This window comes from Phoenix dactylifera, chromosome 9 (assembly GCF_051530095.1).
Source record: "Phoenix dactylifera cultivar Ajwa chromosome 9, Ajwa_hap1_PhDact_Kaust_v1.1, whole genome shotgun sequence".
NCBI lineage: Eukaryota > Viridiplantae > Streptophyta > Magnoliopsida > Arecales > Arecaceae > Phoenix > Phoenix dactylifera.
In genome coordinates this window covers 2971080-2988535 of record NC_143198.1, presented here as the reverse complement: position 1 = coordinate 2988535, position 17456 = coordinate 2971080, and the positions used below count along the sequence as shown (strand labels likewise).

At 35.9% G+C, this 17456-nt stretch overlaps 2 protein-coding genes across 3 annotated transcripts; one reads left to right on the top strand and one right to left on the bottom strand.

Moving 5' to 3' along the window:
- Nucleotides 1-265: 265 nt before the first annotated feature.
- LOC103704452 (uncharacterized) lies at nt 266-4643 on the bottom strand. Its single transcript, XM_008787729.5, has 5 exons — nt 4407-4643; nt 2595-2668; nt 2385-2464; nt 1248-1399; nt 266-574 (listed from the first exon to the last, which is right to left on the bottom strand). Exons 1-5 carry the CDS (start codon nt 4558-4560, stop codon nt 501-503), a joined length of 534 nt encoding a protein of 177 aa, XP_008785951.3. The 5' UTR covers nt 4561-4643; the 3' UTR covers nt 266-500.
- A 4579-nt stretch (nt 4644-9222) lies between these two features.
- Nucleotides 9223-15945, top strand: LOC103704453 (heparanase-like protein 2). 2 transcript variants are annotated; one of them, XM_008787731.5, is made up of 10 exons: nt 9223-9780; nt 10771-11018; nt 11208-11244; nt 12061-12244; nt 12970-13118; nt 13198-13431; nt 14324-14513; nt 14621-14746; nt 14846-14945; nt 15407-15945. In XM_008787731.5, the coding sequence occupies exons 2-10, from the start codon at nt 10809-10811 to the stop codon at nt 15794-15796; spliced, it is 1620 nt and encodes a 539-aa protein (XP_008785953.3). In that variant the 5' UTR covers nt 9223-9780; nt 10771-10808; the 3' UTR covers nt 15797-15945. The 2 variants fall into 2 exon arrangements, with proteins under 2 accessions (XP_008785953.3, XP_008785952.3); XM_008787730.5 differs by having other exon boundaries at nt 9502-9780; nt 15404-15945.
- Nucleotides 15946-17456: the final 1511 nt, after the last annotated feature.

The following is a 17456-nucleotide window of genomic DNA, read 5'->3' as shown; positions in this document are numbered from 1 at the left end:
CATGCTTTAAATGTTTATATCTTTTTCTTCTCATCTTGGAACTGCACCCTTCTGCCTCAGCACTGGATTAAAGTAAACTATGTACTCAATTATTTTTTCTTATGGTCTGACTTTAAAAGTCACTTTATAGTTTTTGTATTGCAACTAAAAATTGGCACAGATAAAGCTGGAAATTATGCACCTTCTCAATTTGCTGTACATAGTTGGAACCACAGATTGCACAAAGACAGCAATGTCACTAATAGCTGATGACATCTGGGACTCATTCAGTGAATAAAGCAAAATGCTTGATTTAGTATTTGGCAGCATCAACTGTGTTAAAACATGCTGCTGCATCTACCTTTTTCAAATTAGTCTTTTTGATGCTATTGAAAACATGGCAGCGGATTCACCTGAGTGAAATCACTTTCAAAGGAAAAAAGTAACACAGCTAATTTATACAGCAGGCTTAATGGGTACGCAAAATTCCTTCATATTGCACATCATCGAGGTCTCCATTCTTAATCCTTTCCATCAGATTCATCATCATCCCCTTCAAACTCAAGACCAGAAATAATCATCGGACCAACATTTACTGCAATTCGAACAGCAATTTAGTCAGGAAACATCAACCAGACAAACTACACTTTGCAATTATTCCATTATTTTTTAAAATTATTTTTTGGTTTAAAATGCCACAGAGCATCTTGGGTGATGAAAATATTGAACCATCCTTGTAAAGATTTGCAATTTTTATTCTTGATCATTAGCTGGATGCAAGTATCAAGCTTCCTAACCTTCCTACAGATGAATCTTAAAGAAATATTGGCAGGACCTAATTGGTATTGGAGCAGTTGCAGCATATTTAAGTAACTGGAAAACAATCTTGAGAAATTATGAGGAAAACAACCTTGAGAAATTATGTGAAAAATGGTCTCTTCGAAAGATATTGTTTTAGGAATTAATTCGATACTCTAACACATATGCATAAAAGAGGAACAAGACGCAATAATCTTTTCCTTCTTTTTCCTTTATTTTTTAACAGACATTCGTAGTGAACATGGTGTGATCACACTGGTCTGTCTTCTACTAGATGGTAATTAGAATGTCTTGTGGGTGGGGGTAAGAAACTTGAGGTTGCACACGTGTTTCATATGTTAAATTGTAATCTTTTGCTCCTCAAACTATGTTATATCTTCCCAATGAACAGTGATCTTATAAGTTTATAAATACAAAGATCAAAACTACAAATATCTCCTTATACCTACCAATAGCATCAAAACCAGCTAAATTGGGCATGTACTTCCTGATGTGTTCTGCAGCGGCATTTTCTGCCTTCAGTGTCTCGCAGTTGAAAGAGACTGAAATCTTCTGTTTTCCATGCTTCTGTTCCACCATGTCAACAACATCATTTTCCCACCTGCACGAATCACGTATCCATTAATTATTGAATAATAGCTAACTTGCTTAAGAAATTATAATGGGTTGGTGATCATGAAACTATCAAGAATAGGGTATGAATGCATAAGGTGAACGTACATAAAGCAACTAAAGAAATGAGAGGAATTAAAACCTACCAATTCTAATTACTCCTGAACACGGGTTCCTTATGCATTGATGTTCCATAGTCACATAATCATTCCAGACTATTAACAAGATTTTAGTTCAATAGAACATTATTGAAAAGAGAACAAGTGTGAATAAGCATTAGTTCATTATTCTTAAGATATCCATGCACATTACAGGCCATGAATATAATGGAACAAGGCAAAAATATGGAAACAAAGGGGGAAAAGTGAAGCTCAACAGTTCAGATTAGTAGCACTTTAGTTTTTTTAAGTTACTTTTTAAGAAATAAGAAAAAGAAAAAAGTTTTTTTCATCTTTGTAATAATGAGCACTTTGCTAGTGGCCAACAAACTGCAGATATTAAGGCTGATATGCAAATACCACTTAGCTCAGATTAGTATTTTCAATACTTCCTTCTGGAAATCTTGCATTGCAACCATACATGTAGAGACTACTGACATTTGCATGATTTGACCTTAAGCAGCACAGAGATTATAACCAACACTCCCCTCCACACACACCCCCCCCCCCCAAAAAAAAAAAAAAAAAAAGAAAAGAAGAGGGAAAAAAAAAGAAACAACAATAAAAAAAAGTTCTATAGAAAAGAACAGCCTTCATTAGGAAGTGGCTAACTAAGACAGGTGAATTGATTAATATATTTCCAATCATAGAGGCCAGGCAGCTTCTTATTCCATGAATGGATGGTCAAAATGCAATATAACAATCCAATCTGTTAACTGGTTTCAATGAGAAAAAATTAACTACTTAATTGGTTATTAGAGAATTCCCTGCATATTTTGATCTCTGACTGCATGGATGCTTATAAGACAGACTTACCCATGAACATGATCAATATTTTGGAGCCGAGCAGCATCATGTCCTCTACACTCCACAACCACCACTCGCTCTCTTTTGCTCTGTTAAACACCCACTATTGTTTGTAAGCAAAGAAAGTCTGGAAGCAGGCTACAGTAAAGAGCCAAAATTGGTGTAATTTAGAAAAAGGAAAACTGCAGAAGTGAGAAAGGATTATATTATGAGTCTTACAGCATAATCAATGATTGAGAGCTTAATCAAGCGGTAATCTTCTCCTCTGCTGCATTCCCTCTCACAAGATAATTCTTCAATGAAAGAAACAATTAATGGTAATTTTCAGTTATTTTCACTTACCGAGGAATGAAAAATAAATGTAATCAAAAAAGGAGGAAGCAAAATAAAAGGATATTATCTACAGTGATATGTATGATACAAAATCAGTCGCTGAATTCAATTGCAGAATTTTTTTTCTTATCATCTTGCACAAAAGCTCATGCAAAAAAAAAAAGGCAACTGATTGTAACTTGCATTTGTTTCACCATTGCAACATTGTAACTCGAGAACGTCACCAACCTAAATAATGCTTCAAGGCACTAACTTTTCACCATTAATGTTTCTTCAGCCTGTTTGCAGAACAACAATCATCCTCCTAAGCATCAATAAGCACCAAATGCTATACACATCAGGAGCTGTTACCCCTCATCCAACTCGAACAAAGCAAACAGGCATTCCAGAGAGAAATCTGAATATCTAAACCTTGTTGTAAAATATTAGCTTTGATAAACTTTTGAAAGACCAGAGTATGAAAACCAAGAGTATGATAACCAAATAATATTTGCAATATGGGTTTGTGCATCAAACATTTGATTTGTATCTTGCAGTTAGGTAATATAATATCTACATTGTATAGCTGATTCAAGCACTTGCTTTCCTGCCTGGTATCCAATACCTTCTTGTAATCATTAGTTGAGCACATGACTCATGCAGTTTATGTTCTTGAACAATGCCAAAGGCATTTCACTACCTTAGTTTTATCATGAGGAAGGATGCAGAGATAGATGTGACTGCCTCAAATAGGTCTATGGTGGTTTGGGGCATGGATCTTAGTGTCACACTGCTGTCAGATATCCATGAGTCTAAGAGAATGCATACCAATGATGGGGAACTTGAGATATATGTACAAGTTTCTAACCTTTTTTTTTTCTCTAATTGAAGGGATAGAGCGAGGGAATCAGAAGAAGGTTGAATTTACGGAACAATAAAGCATATATTTGAAAAATGAATTGATTTGAAGAAATTGGGGCATGTGTAGCAAACCTTGTTTGCAAAGACAACCTGGTGAGGAGGTTAAAAGGGCGAGAAAAGTTTATCAGGACAAAAGTCCACCGCATGTTAAGAGAGTCCATCTTAGAGCAATGGAGGGGAAAGATTGACCTTCAAACACAGAATGTTGTACTCGATTGAGAATTAGGAACATTTTGCTTTTACCAAGGAAACAAAAGAGCACAAGGAAGTGGGGTGAAAAAGGATTCACCTTGTCATTCACCCATCTCTTTAGCATTCTTAAAAGAGTTTCATATTTCAATCATAAAACGTTGAAAGCCCCGACTTCAATAAGAAGTATCCCAGTTCGCCACGGTTTTTTTTTTTTTTTTTTTGACTAATTCAATTTTCTCAACCTCGGGATGATCTTTACCTTCCTCGTACTACCTCGCAGCACCTCATGAAGACAAAAAAAAATATCCAAATTCACCATAAAATTAATGGGGAAAAAAGCAGTAAATGAAAGAAAAACATGGCTTCAGGTTCCAAACGAGATAATATAGATCTATTCCAACAGCTAAAACAATGTTGCATTTGCTCTAAAACCCTAAATCCTGCAAGAAACTAAGCTCTTTTTACACCCAAACAGCCAAATTAATGCTGCTCCAACTTAAAAGTTACCAAGAATGGCTGATAAAGAAAGAGAAATTCACTAGGAAAAGCAGCCTGAAATGAATCAAATGCATCAAAAAGGCAATAATTTGGTTTGGAAATCGATACCGGTGCCATGAAGTCCGTAGCAGATGGACTCCGGGAGCCGGATGAAATGGCCGGAGATCGATCCGCAAGGAAGCAGGGCGATGGATGCTATCCCTTCCATCACCTCCTCCTCCTCCTTCGCTCGCTTCCCCTTCCTCCCTGAACCATCTCCCATCCCCTCGCCCTCGTTGCGATCACTGCGCGATCTCTCTTCCGTCGGCTACCGAAAGTTACGAATCGGGCGTGAGATCCGATTTCGGTACGGGAAATCCTTGATCCGACCCACTTATTACCCGACCAAATCCAACGACGAGCAGGTGGATTTGTAATTGATTTTTGGTTAGCCCGTTCCAACCATCAAATATACCCTATCGGACTAGAACGAAATAAATATGAAACTCAATTTTGAATCAATACAAACTTCATATCAAACCATACTATCCCATATCCTACTGTACCAATTTGTACCGATGCATACTAAGTATACAGATTTATATCCAAATATACCGATCTATATCAAAGTATACCGAGATAAAAATTAAAAAAATAATAAAAAAACTATTTTAGTACAAAATAAATATGATACTATACTGAATGTACCATATCAAATCGATAAAATATTATGATTTATGATACCGAGATTGAGAATCTTGTCGATCAATTTATAATATGTGTTCAATAATCAGATTAGTTTGGTGCCGTCCATCCACAACCCAGATTTGAGAATGGCCCAATATTAACCAAATTTACAAAGTGTGGATGCATTAATGTGTTAATTGTTAAAATTGTATTTCTGGACTTTTGCCTATATTTATACTTTATATAAAAGAGAATAATTCTGTCCTATAGTGACGATCTGGACCCTTGGATTTTATTTGACCAATCTTGGCCACCAAAGCTACATCAGCTATCAAAGAAACCTTCACAAGAAAACGAGGATTCAACTAAAAGATTGATTTTGATAAATTTATTCTAATTGTCCAAAATAAGACCTAGATCCTATCCCTTCTTATGTTTTTGGAGGGGTGTAAAATTCATTCTTGAGCCATTTCTTTGAAAATTCTGCATCTCTCTGCAATTTTCCTGTTTTTAGCCTAGATATCATCTATTAGCTATTAGAATGATTTCAACAATAAATATGGATCAAATTTATATATATATATATATATATATATATATATATATATATATATATATATATATTCTCTTTTTATTTTGCATATTATTTTTTATACCAAAAATATTTTTCTTATTATTTTAAAGAATGCATTACTTATTCCACTTTGTTGCCCATGTTAACTACCCTATATGCTCTTTCTTCTGCTTTTCCTATCCAAGTGGACCCTTTCATAAAATTAGCAAATTGATTGGACTCTATTTCTTTCTTCAATTTGACTCCTAAACAGATTGGTTTATTTGATATTACTCCTAAAGAGATTGGATCCTTTCACTTGCCCTTTCTATCTTCCCTCCGTCATACATTACAGATGCCAGATTGCTAGAATAAAACATAATTTTGGTTGCATAAAATTATTTATCAAAAAAATTATCAAATAAAATTTATTTCCTAATTTTTTATTTAGCTCCCTGTAATACATAGGGGTCCAACATATTGAAAGTTGCTGACTTGCACAATCTAACTTGAATGTATTTGAAATGTTTTGAGAAACATGGTAGAGATTGTGAGGACCCGTGCAGGCGTTTGTTTAGTCCCATTTCGGTTATTTGCTGGATAGATCTTGGGTACTTATACAGGATCAAGGAACCCAAATAATACCTTTCGGCTAGCCATTTTGGGTGAGGTCTTAGATTGTTGCAAATGGTATCAGAACAGATATGGCCTATAACCTATGTGGACAAGAGAACACTGCAGTACGGATCCATTGGGGCTAACCATGGGCCGATCGTGGTGTTTGTAATTAGATTTGAATGGATTTGAATCCTTAGCCTGACGAGGACGTCAGGGTATGAATGGAGGGAGTATGTGAGGATCCATGCAGGCGTGTATTTAGTCTCACATCGGTTATTTACTAGATAGATTTTAAATAGTTATATAAAATCAAAGAATTCAAATAATACCTTTCGGCTAGTTATTTTGAGTGAGGTTCTAGATTGTTGCAGGTATATGACCTTCCAGATGTAAAAATTATCCTAATTGTCCAGAGTATGGCCCAATATTTAATTTCTGTAGATTTTAAAGAGCGTGAGATCTTTCAAGCGTCAGATCATCTGAAATCCGCTGAAAACGTGTTTCCAGCGTGCACAAAGGAGTCATGTTCCTGGAAACACGCTTGAAACGTATCGTTGGATGATTGAGAATAAGTTATTATCTAATAATTTATGTCAAGGGCTCTGTACAGAGGAAAGATCCATGCATCTGCTGGCTCGCTCGCCAAAGTCTGAAGTGTGCTCACGTTATCCTTTCCCAAGTTTATCCTCTATTCTCTTATTCTTTGTTCTTTTTGAGCAATGATATGTTTTTTTAATTTCAATTTTATTTTTTAAGTGGTGAAGACTTTAACATGCTTCTTTTTTTTTTTTTCTGTTTGAATTTACGTTTGATTTTAGTGGGGGAGTTCCCTGCTTTGATCTCCTAAAGATGAAGAATTGACCTCTTCGAGAGAGAATGGAATGAAAGATGCTTTTTTAATTAAACTATAATTTAAGATCACCTTCAAAATGAAATAGAATAGGAATTTTATCCGCCTTTATGCTCAAAAGATGCACATGAGCACGATCTTGTGTTTTAATCTTGTTTTGGACCATCCTCAGTAAAAGGACCATACAAGTTATACTTGGAAGGATCACAGTCACCAAAGGAATCATGCTCATATTTTCTTTGCTTAAACAAAATTAATTACAAATATTCATAAATTATATTATTTTTATATATATATGTGCGCGCGCGCGCCCCCCGCAATTACATATATATGACTACGTTTTATGTATGCAAAAGACTAAACAGTTTCGGTGCGAATATACATCTTTAGCCATATATATATATAGGAACATACAAAGACACTTTTTTTTATTCATGGATGCATTTATAAATTAGCAATACATGGAACCACATTCAGGTAGAAATAACTCATTAAATTCAGATGCTCTAAGGTGCATATTTTAGACTATAGAGAGCTGTGCATGCTCAAAAACTGCCATATCGTTCATCTTGAAAATGGAGGACTTTCACACAATGCCTCAACTGCGTGTTAGAGAGATCAACGAAGAACATCATTGTTAAGAGATTGTGCAAAAACTCTATTTTTGAGATAAATGACATGGCAGCTATCCCAGCATACTCACCCAAAGGGGATGGGAAGTCAATGGTATTATACTTCGTAATTAGACTGAACCAATCCAAAGGAGAGGCCACGTCACTAATAAAATTCTCGGTCTTGGTCAATGACGGTGTGGGCGACCAGCCTTACGGTGTTACACCAGGCAGCTAAAGTTTTTGTTTTTTGACTCTCTCAAGTCAAACCCAGTTAGCCAAGATCACAACCAGGCTTTTTTTGAAGCTTTAAGTGAAAGTCTTTCGTGTATTTCTACATACATGGGACGTTTTGTTATGCTTACCTGCTGATGGAAATAAGCAAGCTTTGACTGCTCAAGCCAAACATAAGAAAAAAATTGTGGGTCATGGTTGGTTTGAACAAGGCTCTTGGACTGGGTTGGTTTGAACAAGTCTTTGAATTCCAGAATAAGTTGGTCAGAATAGACCATGGAAAAGATCTAGAGAACTTGTCATGCTATAAGAACCTTCCCATATGAATGTTTTGGTAAATTTTTGAAACTAGATATTAGAAATTATTTATGGAACGAAATAATGGCCAAACTTGGATGTTCCTTTCATTCTAGAACTAATAAATATCAAAATCTTTTATCCTGTTGCTCATACTTAATTATGTGAAGCAGTTTCCTTGTAAGTGTGCCAACATGCAAATAATGTTTCTCGAAAGGACAGTAATACTTGGGCATAACTTTCGCATGGACAGAAGTGAAATATTTACCATCAGTTATTTAACAAGTGAAATACATATAGAAAATAAGATTATAAAGGATTGGCAAAGAACGTAAGGTTATATATAATTCTCATATTGATCATGTAATTCATGAATTGTTGGAGATGTGTAATATTTCTTATTCCACAAAACACAAAGTGAATTAGTTGGCTCATGAAAAAGTTATTGGAGAAAAAAAAATTAAAAATTCAGGTGTCAAGAGAACACTGGGCCTATGTCTAGCTTCCATGGATGTCTGCATTCTAAAATGAAAGTAGAAGCCAAGCAAAGCAGGTGAAACCTAGGGAGGAGGAACTGACCTTCTTCCAATGCTGGCAGCTCCAGTTGCCAACCAACTTTGAAAAAGAAAGACACTCCAAGGTGGGGTCGTAGAAAAGGCAGGGCACATCTTCCATCAGGACATGAAGGATTAGGTGAGCTTTGAACCTACTCTTTTGGTAATAATAAGACACAGTACCCAACATTTTAGATGTACTGCTACTATAGTGAGCTGCAATTTTTCCATCATTCAATCAAAGTTAAGCAGTTATCTCTATGATCATCCAACAGAACATAATCCAACTCTGGGATGAAGCCTGAAACCAACATAAATAAATTGATTCATTTGTTCATGCATGAATATTTGTGTAGATTCATACATGAACAGATCTCAGTGTAATAAAAAAAAAAGAGTAAGTTTTTTTTTTTTTTTAACAGGGAGTGGGAATCTAGCACTGTCAGATCACTGTTGTTTAAGATGCGATTAAGATTGCTCACCAAAAAAAAAAAAAAAAAAGAATGAGAATAAGATTAGTAATGAGGCCCTGAGAACAGTTGCCAATCATTTGCTTTATTTTATGAAGCTTTATTTCTTGGGTTCGGGTTGTGTCTTCCGCGCAGAAGAATGATTGATCTTCCTTCGCGGTCTCATCCGTTGGATCCCATATAGCACAGATCGCAAAGCAATCCAAAAATTCCTTATCCGCATGCACATATCTCGAAGGGGATATTGCGCGATCCAACGGTCGATGGAGCGAAAGAAGCTGAATCGTTCTTTCGCGCGAAAGATGCAACCCGAACCCCTCTTTTAATTATTCGGAAAGCTATAGCTCTGCGTGCGGGACCGGAGGAAGATGGCTTTTTTAGCGCTGGCCATATGGACCATATCTTAAGGTCAGTAGACAAATCTATTGAAGACCCATTTCTCCCACGACGATTTCTCTTGTCGGAGAGAGTGGGAGGAAGGGGAAAAGAGGCTCAGATCGAGGGAAAAGCTTGCGCCTTTTTGCACAACAACGCCATTTTTATGCTAAAACTCCTCTGAGAACAGCCGCTAAAACCTTGGAAAAGAGCTTCCTTTGGAGCCATTATCGACGATTTTTTGGTGTTTATAGGTCTGGCATCAATTGTTTTCCTTTCGTTGATTTTATGCTTTAATCCAAGGCTTGTAACCTTATTTCGTGCAAACTTTTTTGTGGTGGTTGTTGTTTTTGGTGTTGTCTATACTGTGATATTTGACTAATGGAAGCAGTTTGGATCAGAGATGGAATTCATTTCATGTTTTTTTCCCTTTTGGTTTATTATTTTTTTTTTTTGATGTCTGGATTTCCAGATGGAACTCTCATTCTTCTGTAATTATCTTAATGCTTTAATTTTGTATATTTTTTTTTTATATTCTTAGGATGATCAGATTAGTTCATCCATTTTTGTGCTTGCAGCTCTGAGCGTACTCCTTGTTCTAGACCGTTGCAGATACAGTCCCAGTTCTTTTATTGGTGGATTAAATACCAGCTCTAAGCTTTCATATTTTGGTTACTTTTAACTTCCACCTTCAGGTGTTAGCCCTATTTGGAATTTTTCCTTTTTTTCTTTCTTTTCTTTTTTTGTTTGCTCTCTTAAATCTTCTAAGAAATCCAGCTTCTCAGTTACAACATATTTAGGCGGACTGCAATCCATATCTAGATACGCGGCTGCTTTTAGTTTGTGTTGGTTAATTGGAATTTTTGTCCATAAAACCTTGTTATCTGAATTATAAAGTTATGCTGCCCTGTTATATCTGTAGCTTTTGTTCTACATCTTCTTAGATTGACCTGAATGGAAAGAAAAAGAAACGAACTCATGCTTTTTACTGGTGAAGAAAATTCATAACTTCTGACATACTCCAGGCATATTCTTTCTTATCTTTTGTTCTGTCTGAAATCTAAAGCAAAGATTCCAGAACAATCTTTGTTCATGGTATAAGAAAAAAAATTGGTCTGATTTTTCCTTTTTTTTCAAGGAAAATGCCAATACAAGAAACATTATTACTTTGCCTTTTCTGTTTTTCTAGCTATGCTTGAATAAGATGGTTAACCTATCTTTTTTTTTCTGCTTTTTTGCTTTAGGTTATTTATTAAAACATCAAAATATCAGAGTTAAAGCCATGGGTTTGCACCTTCTGTTGTTTCTTGTTCTCTGTGGTCTTCCTGGTATTTTTTCTGAAGAATCCGCGGATGTAACTGTTATAGTCAGGGGGTCTTCCACGGTAGCCAAAACTGATGATCATTTTGTATGTGCGACTCTTGATTGGTGGCCTCCTGAGAAGTGTAATTATAATCAGTGCCCATGGGGACAATCTTCTATTCTAAATTTGGTAAGTCTGCCATTTTTTCCTTTTTTTCTTTTAGAAGTATGGTGGTAACCTGCTGGATCAAGTCCTGTTGGCTCCCAATATGCTATTGTTGACGACACCATTCGCTATTTCTGCATTCTTTAAGAACTTGAGCCAAACCATTTTACAACTACAACAAAAATTGATACTATTTCTTTTTGCTGGATTCAGGACTTAACCCATCCTTTCCTAGCGAAATCCATTCAAGGTAAGTTGAATTTTTTCAATAATTTGTTTATGTTTCATTTACTTTTAAATATCTGCCCACAAATCCAAATTCTTCTAGTCACATCATCATCATCATCCTCATGCCACTATGACCACCTAAATTGCTAATTCCATTTTAGAATGGTGGCCGTGAATTTTTTCAGCTTGTACCACCTAGATGCCTAGTCACAAGTTCGGCATATGGAATAATTCATCTAGAGGTAGAGGCCCATACTTGAAAAAGGTTCAAGTTTGCCAAAACTTCGAAAGCATTTGGACAACCAAAAGTTAAAAAAAAAAAAAAAAAAAAAGAAATTTGATATGTATACCTGTATCATTCATAGGAAAACAAGACAGGGACAAGAACCATAGATATTAGAAATACCATTGCTAGCAACATATATTAGTATGTAATCGGTAGGTGATTCTTGAATAATTCATGAATAATTTGAAACATTTGTAAATAACTGAGTATTCCAATTATATTACCTATAGTATTTTGGAAGACCATTTGCCCAAGGAAAATAAAATGGGGCTAATCCTAGAATTTTTTTAAGTTGTTTGAAAAATAATGTTACTATGCCTATACGCATGGCCATAAGTTTCAGCCATTAAAACAATTTTGATGGCTGTTAGATTCTATGCTAGTTTTGACCATAATGCCTGTATTCTAATGTCTTTTGATGATTCAAGCCTTGCTGGGACTATGAACGGGTTTCTTAATAGCAATTTCTATTTTGCTTACTTTTTTTTGGGATAAAACTGCTGTTGCATTTTGTCTCTAAAAATTTGTTTGCGGTTCATCTGTAAATTGCAGCCTTCAATTCCCTGCGGATAAGAGTTGGGGGCTCTTTGCAAGACCAAGTGATGTATGGTGTGCCAAATTTTGGTGGTCCGTGCTTTCCATTCAAAAAGATGGCTGGTGGTTTGTTTGGATTGTCCAAGGGATGTTTAAGCATGGAAAGGTGGGATGAGCTAAACTCTTTATTCCAGAAGACAGGGTAAGGCTGGTTCAGAACTTCTATTTCTCCTCTCTTTGCTGTTACTTTATGTATTCTTAGTTGAACACGGTTGATAACTTTGATTGTTGACATCAAGAAAAACTCATATAATCTATATACATCACATGAACATGGGATCAGTATACCTTCAAACATAGCTATTCAATAGCCTGTCATCATTGGTGAAGATAGTGCTTGCATATAATAGTGCTTTTCAGAATCAAATTTGCCGTAGACAAGTCATTAATCCATTTTTTCTGAAATAATTGAAATTATGTGCGGCATTCAACTTACATTTGAATCAGGTATTTGCAAACTGGCTGCTTCAAGAGCCTCATTGCCATTCACTTTTATTCTAAGTGATATGAAATTCTTGCTATTGTCATGAGGAAAATATTAATGATTTTTCTAGGTATATTAACTAGCTTTAGAACTTGAACAGCCCATAAAGTATCATAAATCTCATTGCTTTGCAATTATAGCAATTAATTTATTACTTGAGTAGCTCTGGGATCATTTTGCAGCAAATTATTGTAACCAATTCGAAATCTTATGTTTATTTATATGGAGGTCATCATAAATATTTATGTAAAATTTCTCCTATGTTTATTTTGTATGCAATATGAGGAAAACTTTTGTTCATTGGAAGCTTTGTACCAACATGATAGACAGGTCACAGATACCAAAAATTTTGATCTGATTGATAACTTTTGTCATGATTTCAGAGCAACTGTGACTTTTGGCCTTAATGCGCTGAATGGGAGGCAACATATACGCAATAAAGTCTGGGGAGGTGCTTGGAACTCCAGTAATGCTCGTGATTTCATAGGATATACAATTTCTAAGGGTTATCCGGTTGATTCATGGGAATTTGGTAAGCATGTTTCAACCTTTACTCTTTTCCTTCTCTTTCTATTTCATCAAATCATAATGCATCCTTCTTTGCAAATCAGGAAATGAATTGAGTGGACATGGAATTGGTGCAAGTGTTGGTGCTGAACAATATGGAAAGGATCTTGTTCATCTTAAATCCATCCTTGATGAGTTATATAAGGATTCTCGGTCAAAGCCACAGCTGGTTGCACCTGGAGGATTCTTTGATCAGCCATGGTATGCTCATCTTCTTCAAGTTTCAGGATCAGGAGTTCTCGATGCAATGACACATCATGTATATAATCTAGGTGGAGGTGAGTGTGGTGCACATGAGCTATATGTAGCATCTCCATTTTTTGTCTGACATGCTATGCATCAAGATTCCTTTTGCAAAAGAAGAAAAAAGTCAATTCATTTGTTATCTTTTTGTTACCTTATACATTTTCTTTCAGAAACCTCTACCTACGAAATATGTACTACAGTCGTTGCATGTAAGTCACAAGTTTTTGGAGGCATTTTTACTTTTTTGGGCTTACATGGGAGAACACTTTTTTGCTGCCATTGTTTATTTGTCGTTAATACTTAATACAACAGAATGCGTCAACCATGTAGAAAACTCTGTTATATTCAAGTGCTTCTTAATTCATTCCAACACACAAACATGATATATTGCAAATTAGGTAAACAACCACATAATGCGCTGTCAATCTTATTAAAAAATTATCATTGATCTGGATAGGCATTTCCTACCCTTTCTCTGGCATGGCTCCTGGGAGCTCATAGCTTCACTCCCTCCACTTATGCTCTTCCTGTCTGCTTATTTTCTGTAGCTGTTTGAGGGTGGCTTTTCTTCCATCTGTTGTGTGGGGGAATTGCTCTAGGGGGATGTGGCACAAAGACTGTGCCTCTGTATTTTGGCTTCTTTCTCTTTGTAGCCCATCCATGCTGTCTTCTGGGCTGGGGAGCCTACTGATGTTTATGGCTCCCTGTTCTATTCTTTCTTCTTCTTTTTGAGGTGTTCATCACCTTTTTTTGTTATGATTCCATCCAACTCAATGAAATTGTGGTGATTTTGTCACCATCTGGTCAAAAAGAAATTAAATATGGTTATATTTAGTTTTGATATATGAACTCATGTTAGTGGATGATAACCAATTATTTCACCTTTTTCTTGGTAATTACTAATTATTTGGACTTGAACTTCAGGTAATGATCCTCATATCATAAGCAAAATAACGGATCCACAATATTTAAATCGCATAGCTGATACATTCAGAAGTCTCCAACTTACCATAAAGAGTTATGGACCATGGGCTTCTGCTTGGGTTGGTGAAGCTGGTGGTGCATACAACAGCGGCAGTCATCTTGTGTCCAGCACTTTTCTAAACAGCTTTTGGTACTATTCCTTTCTTTTCCCCCATAAAGTCCTCAGGTTAATCTAAACTTTCTACTGAATTAATGGAATGCGAAAATATTAATCTTATTTACATGACATAAATGCAGGTATCTAGATCAACTTGGAATGGCTTCAAAGTATAACACTAGGGTGTATTGTAGACAGACTTTGATTGGTGGAAACTACGGACTCCTTGACACAAAAACTTTCATACCGAATCCTGATTACTACAGGTGAGACCATTTAAACCACATATGGACATATTAATCTTTTATGTGCTTCAAAAAACATGCCTAAACCTCAGATCTACCACTATTCTTACCTCTAACCAGTGCACTGTTGTGGAATCGGCTCATGGGGAATGGAGTTCTTTCCATTGATCTCAGTGGCTCTTCATACTTACGTGCATATGCTCATTGCAGGAAAAGAAAAGTATGCCCTTATCTCACCGTATTCCCTGATTTCATTTCCTGTAGGTCTTTATATTGCTATCTGTTAAACAATGGTTCTCCAAATATTGAGGCTAATATTTAGTTTTATTTCATGCTTGCCTCTAGACTCAAACTGAGTCAACTTACATATTTTTTCATATCTGGAATGTAATTATGTCTTGACATGTAAAATTTTAAATCAACACAGTTTGTTTGAGTAAAAAGTCCGGAATTATATTTATAATTATTGAGTAAACCACTGAATTCTGCCACTGAACAATTGTATGTTAATATAGGGGAAAAAAATTTCTTATATTTTTTCATATCAAACTGCGCATTGGAAGTGCAAGTTTTTTTTTCCAGTTTTAGAAAATCACCTCGGGCTACTATTGTAATTACATTTTCGTCCCTGTGTCAAAACTAATGAACATTGCATTTTCCTATCATGCTCTCTCTTAGCAGTCAGGTGTTTCCCTACTCCTGATAAACCTAAGCAAATCCACTGAGTTCATTGTGACAGTAAGAAATGACATCAATGTTAATCTTGCCGAGGGAGGAGGCATTCAAAGGGATGGCTCTTTTGTTCATGGTCTTAAAAGGACAGTTTCCTGGGTCGGAAGGAGAGCATCAGACCAGTCAGAGACGAGAGAAGAATATCATCTAACTGCGAAGGATGGAAACCATCTAAGCCAAACTGTGCTGCTTAATGGGACTCCTTTGGAGCTCACTGAAGATGGAGATATTCCACCTTTGAACCCTGTACTCACTGCAGCCAACTCACCTATATCAATAGCTCCCTTATCCATTGCATTTGTCGTCTTTCCAAAATTTGAGGCTCAAGCTTGTGTATGACAGTTGTTTACAGATCTAGCTAATACTACAGTTGTATATGTTCGCTGATTTGTACTGACTTATTGAATGTATACAAGAGCTTGGTCATAGGACCAAATAGGTCCCAAATGTTTTTGACTCGAAAGAATAAAAAGCATTATAAATCTTCAGATCATAGTCTTTCATTTTGCTTCAATAGAGTAAATTTTCTAATATTATAGTGATATTTATGCATGTTTTCTTTTGGACCTTGGTTGCTAAAACGATAAAAACAAATATGGCTTTTGATATATACTTGGGAGCATCTGGTATAGCAGTCACATTTAACTGAAGTGCCTATTAGGCTTGATATGCTTATTGAGATTAAATAGTGAAATTGAAGTACAAACAGGCTGATTATTTAAAGTTTGAAGATCATGATCACAAAGTTGATGTGAAATGCCACCAAAATGCTGTTTACCTTTAATGAGAAGTTTGAAATTATTTCCAGAGACCTGGAGGGGACAACTACTCTTAGCTTTATTTGGGGTGAATCAGTTGACATTCAGAGAACCCTAAGTGGTACTACTTACTTTTATATTTGGGACCATTGAAGTCAAGTGGAGGATGTCTCAAGTATCCAATGCAATAATAAGAATTTAATCTAATTCAAATTTAGATTTTATATTTGAACACTAAATCTATATTTGGTTAAAGAACATTTCAGTGCACAAAACTCTTGCCACTATGGAATCTGAGGAGGGTCATATGTATGTAGCCTAACTCTCTTGTGTAGAGAGAGGATATTTTTATATTTCAAACATGTGAAACTCACAGTGAAGCAACCTAACCATTGCGTCAAGGCCGTCCCTCTCAAGCTTGAAGCATTAGAAAAATTGATGAAGGGCGATGGATTCTCAGAGTGTATCTAGTGCAAGGTTGCTAAAAAATTTTCTCACCCAAAAAGGCTTATACTGAAGCTATCAGACCTTCCCTGGTGTTATGGAATTCGAGAGTTCATTAAAGGTGTACACTGAAGCGATCAGATGTTAAGGTCAAGTGCAGATCAGCTATTGTCCTTGAAAGTGATTCCAGGTCTGTCTACATTTAAGATCAGGGAGCTTGAACCTGAGCACAAGCAATTAACCAATAGGTGGTTTTTTTGGTACACAAGCAGAGCACAACACAATTTATACATGGCCAGGTGCCGGAGCTCGCAATCACAGATGAGAATTTTGATCCCAAGAGTATCCGCATTCCAATGCAGACAAAGCATGGCATTAGCACATCTTGTACACACTCATATGCTACATAACTTCAAAAAGAATTTGGACCAAAAGACAAAAATGTATATATCATGATGCTGGAAATATGTCGAAAGGGCAGAGCTGAAAACATTAAAATGTTCATAATGAATCATGAATTATTTGCACTTATTGTCATATGAATAATCCATAGCATGCATCAAACATTCAAAAGAATATACACATGAAAATTTATATAACTAGTGCATTTTGCATTTAGGAATATTTTATTGTGATTTCCAGTTGCCACTATGGGCAGCATAATATTCTTATTCTGTATCTAGAGCAAGATCCTCTCAGAAACAAGAAGATAACCCGGTGAACCCAGCTCGGTGGCTGCAGTGCAGCAAAGTCTGACTTGCACCCTTTGACTTCAACTTTCCTTAACCGAGGTTGTT

What these genes read in the sequence shown, in the direction of transcription:
- LOC103704453 (XM_008787730.5), top strand. Translation starts at nt 10,809, where the DNA reads ATGGGTTTGCACCTTCTGTTGTTTCTTGTTCTCTGTGGTCTTCCTGGT. An exon ending in TCTTTATTCCAGAAGACAGG is followed by an intron (nt 12,245 to 12,969) that starts GTAAGGCTGGTT and finishes TCATGATTTCAG; the next exon opens with AGCAACTGTGACTTTTGGCC. An exon ending in GGTTGATTCATGGGAATTTG is followed by an intron (nt 13,119 to 13,197) that starts GTAAGCATGTTT and finishes TTTGCAAATCAG; the next exon opens with GAAATGAATTGAGTGGACAT.
- LOC103704452 (XM_008787729.5), bottom strand. Translation starts at nt 4,560, where the DNA reads ATGGGAGATGGTTCAGGGAGGAAGGGGAAGCGAGCGAAGGAGGAGGAG. An exon ending in CTACGGACTTCATGGCACCG is followed by an intron (nt 2,669 to 4,406) that starts GTATCGATTTCC and finishes CTTTCATTGAAG; the next exon opens with AATTATCTTGTGAGAGGGAA. An exon ending in AGCTGGTTTTGATGCTATTG is followed by an intron (nt 575 to 1,247) that starts GTAGGTATAAGG and finishes TTCGAATTGCAG; the next exon opens with TAAATGTTGGTCCGATGATT.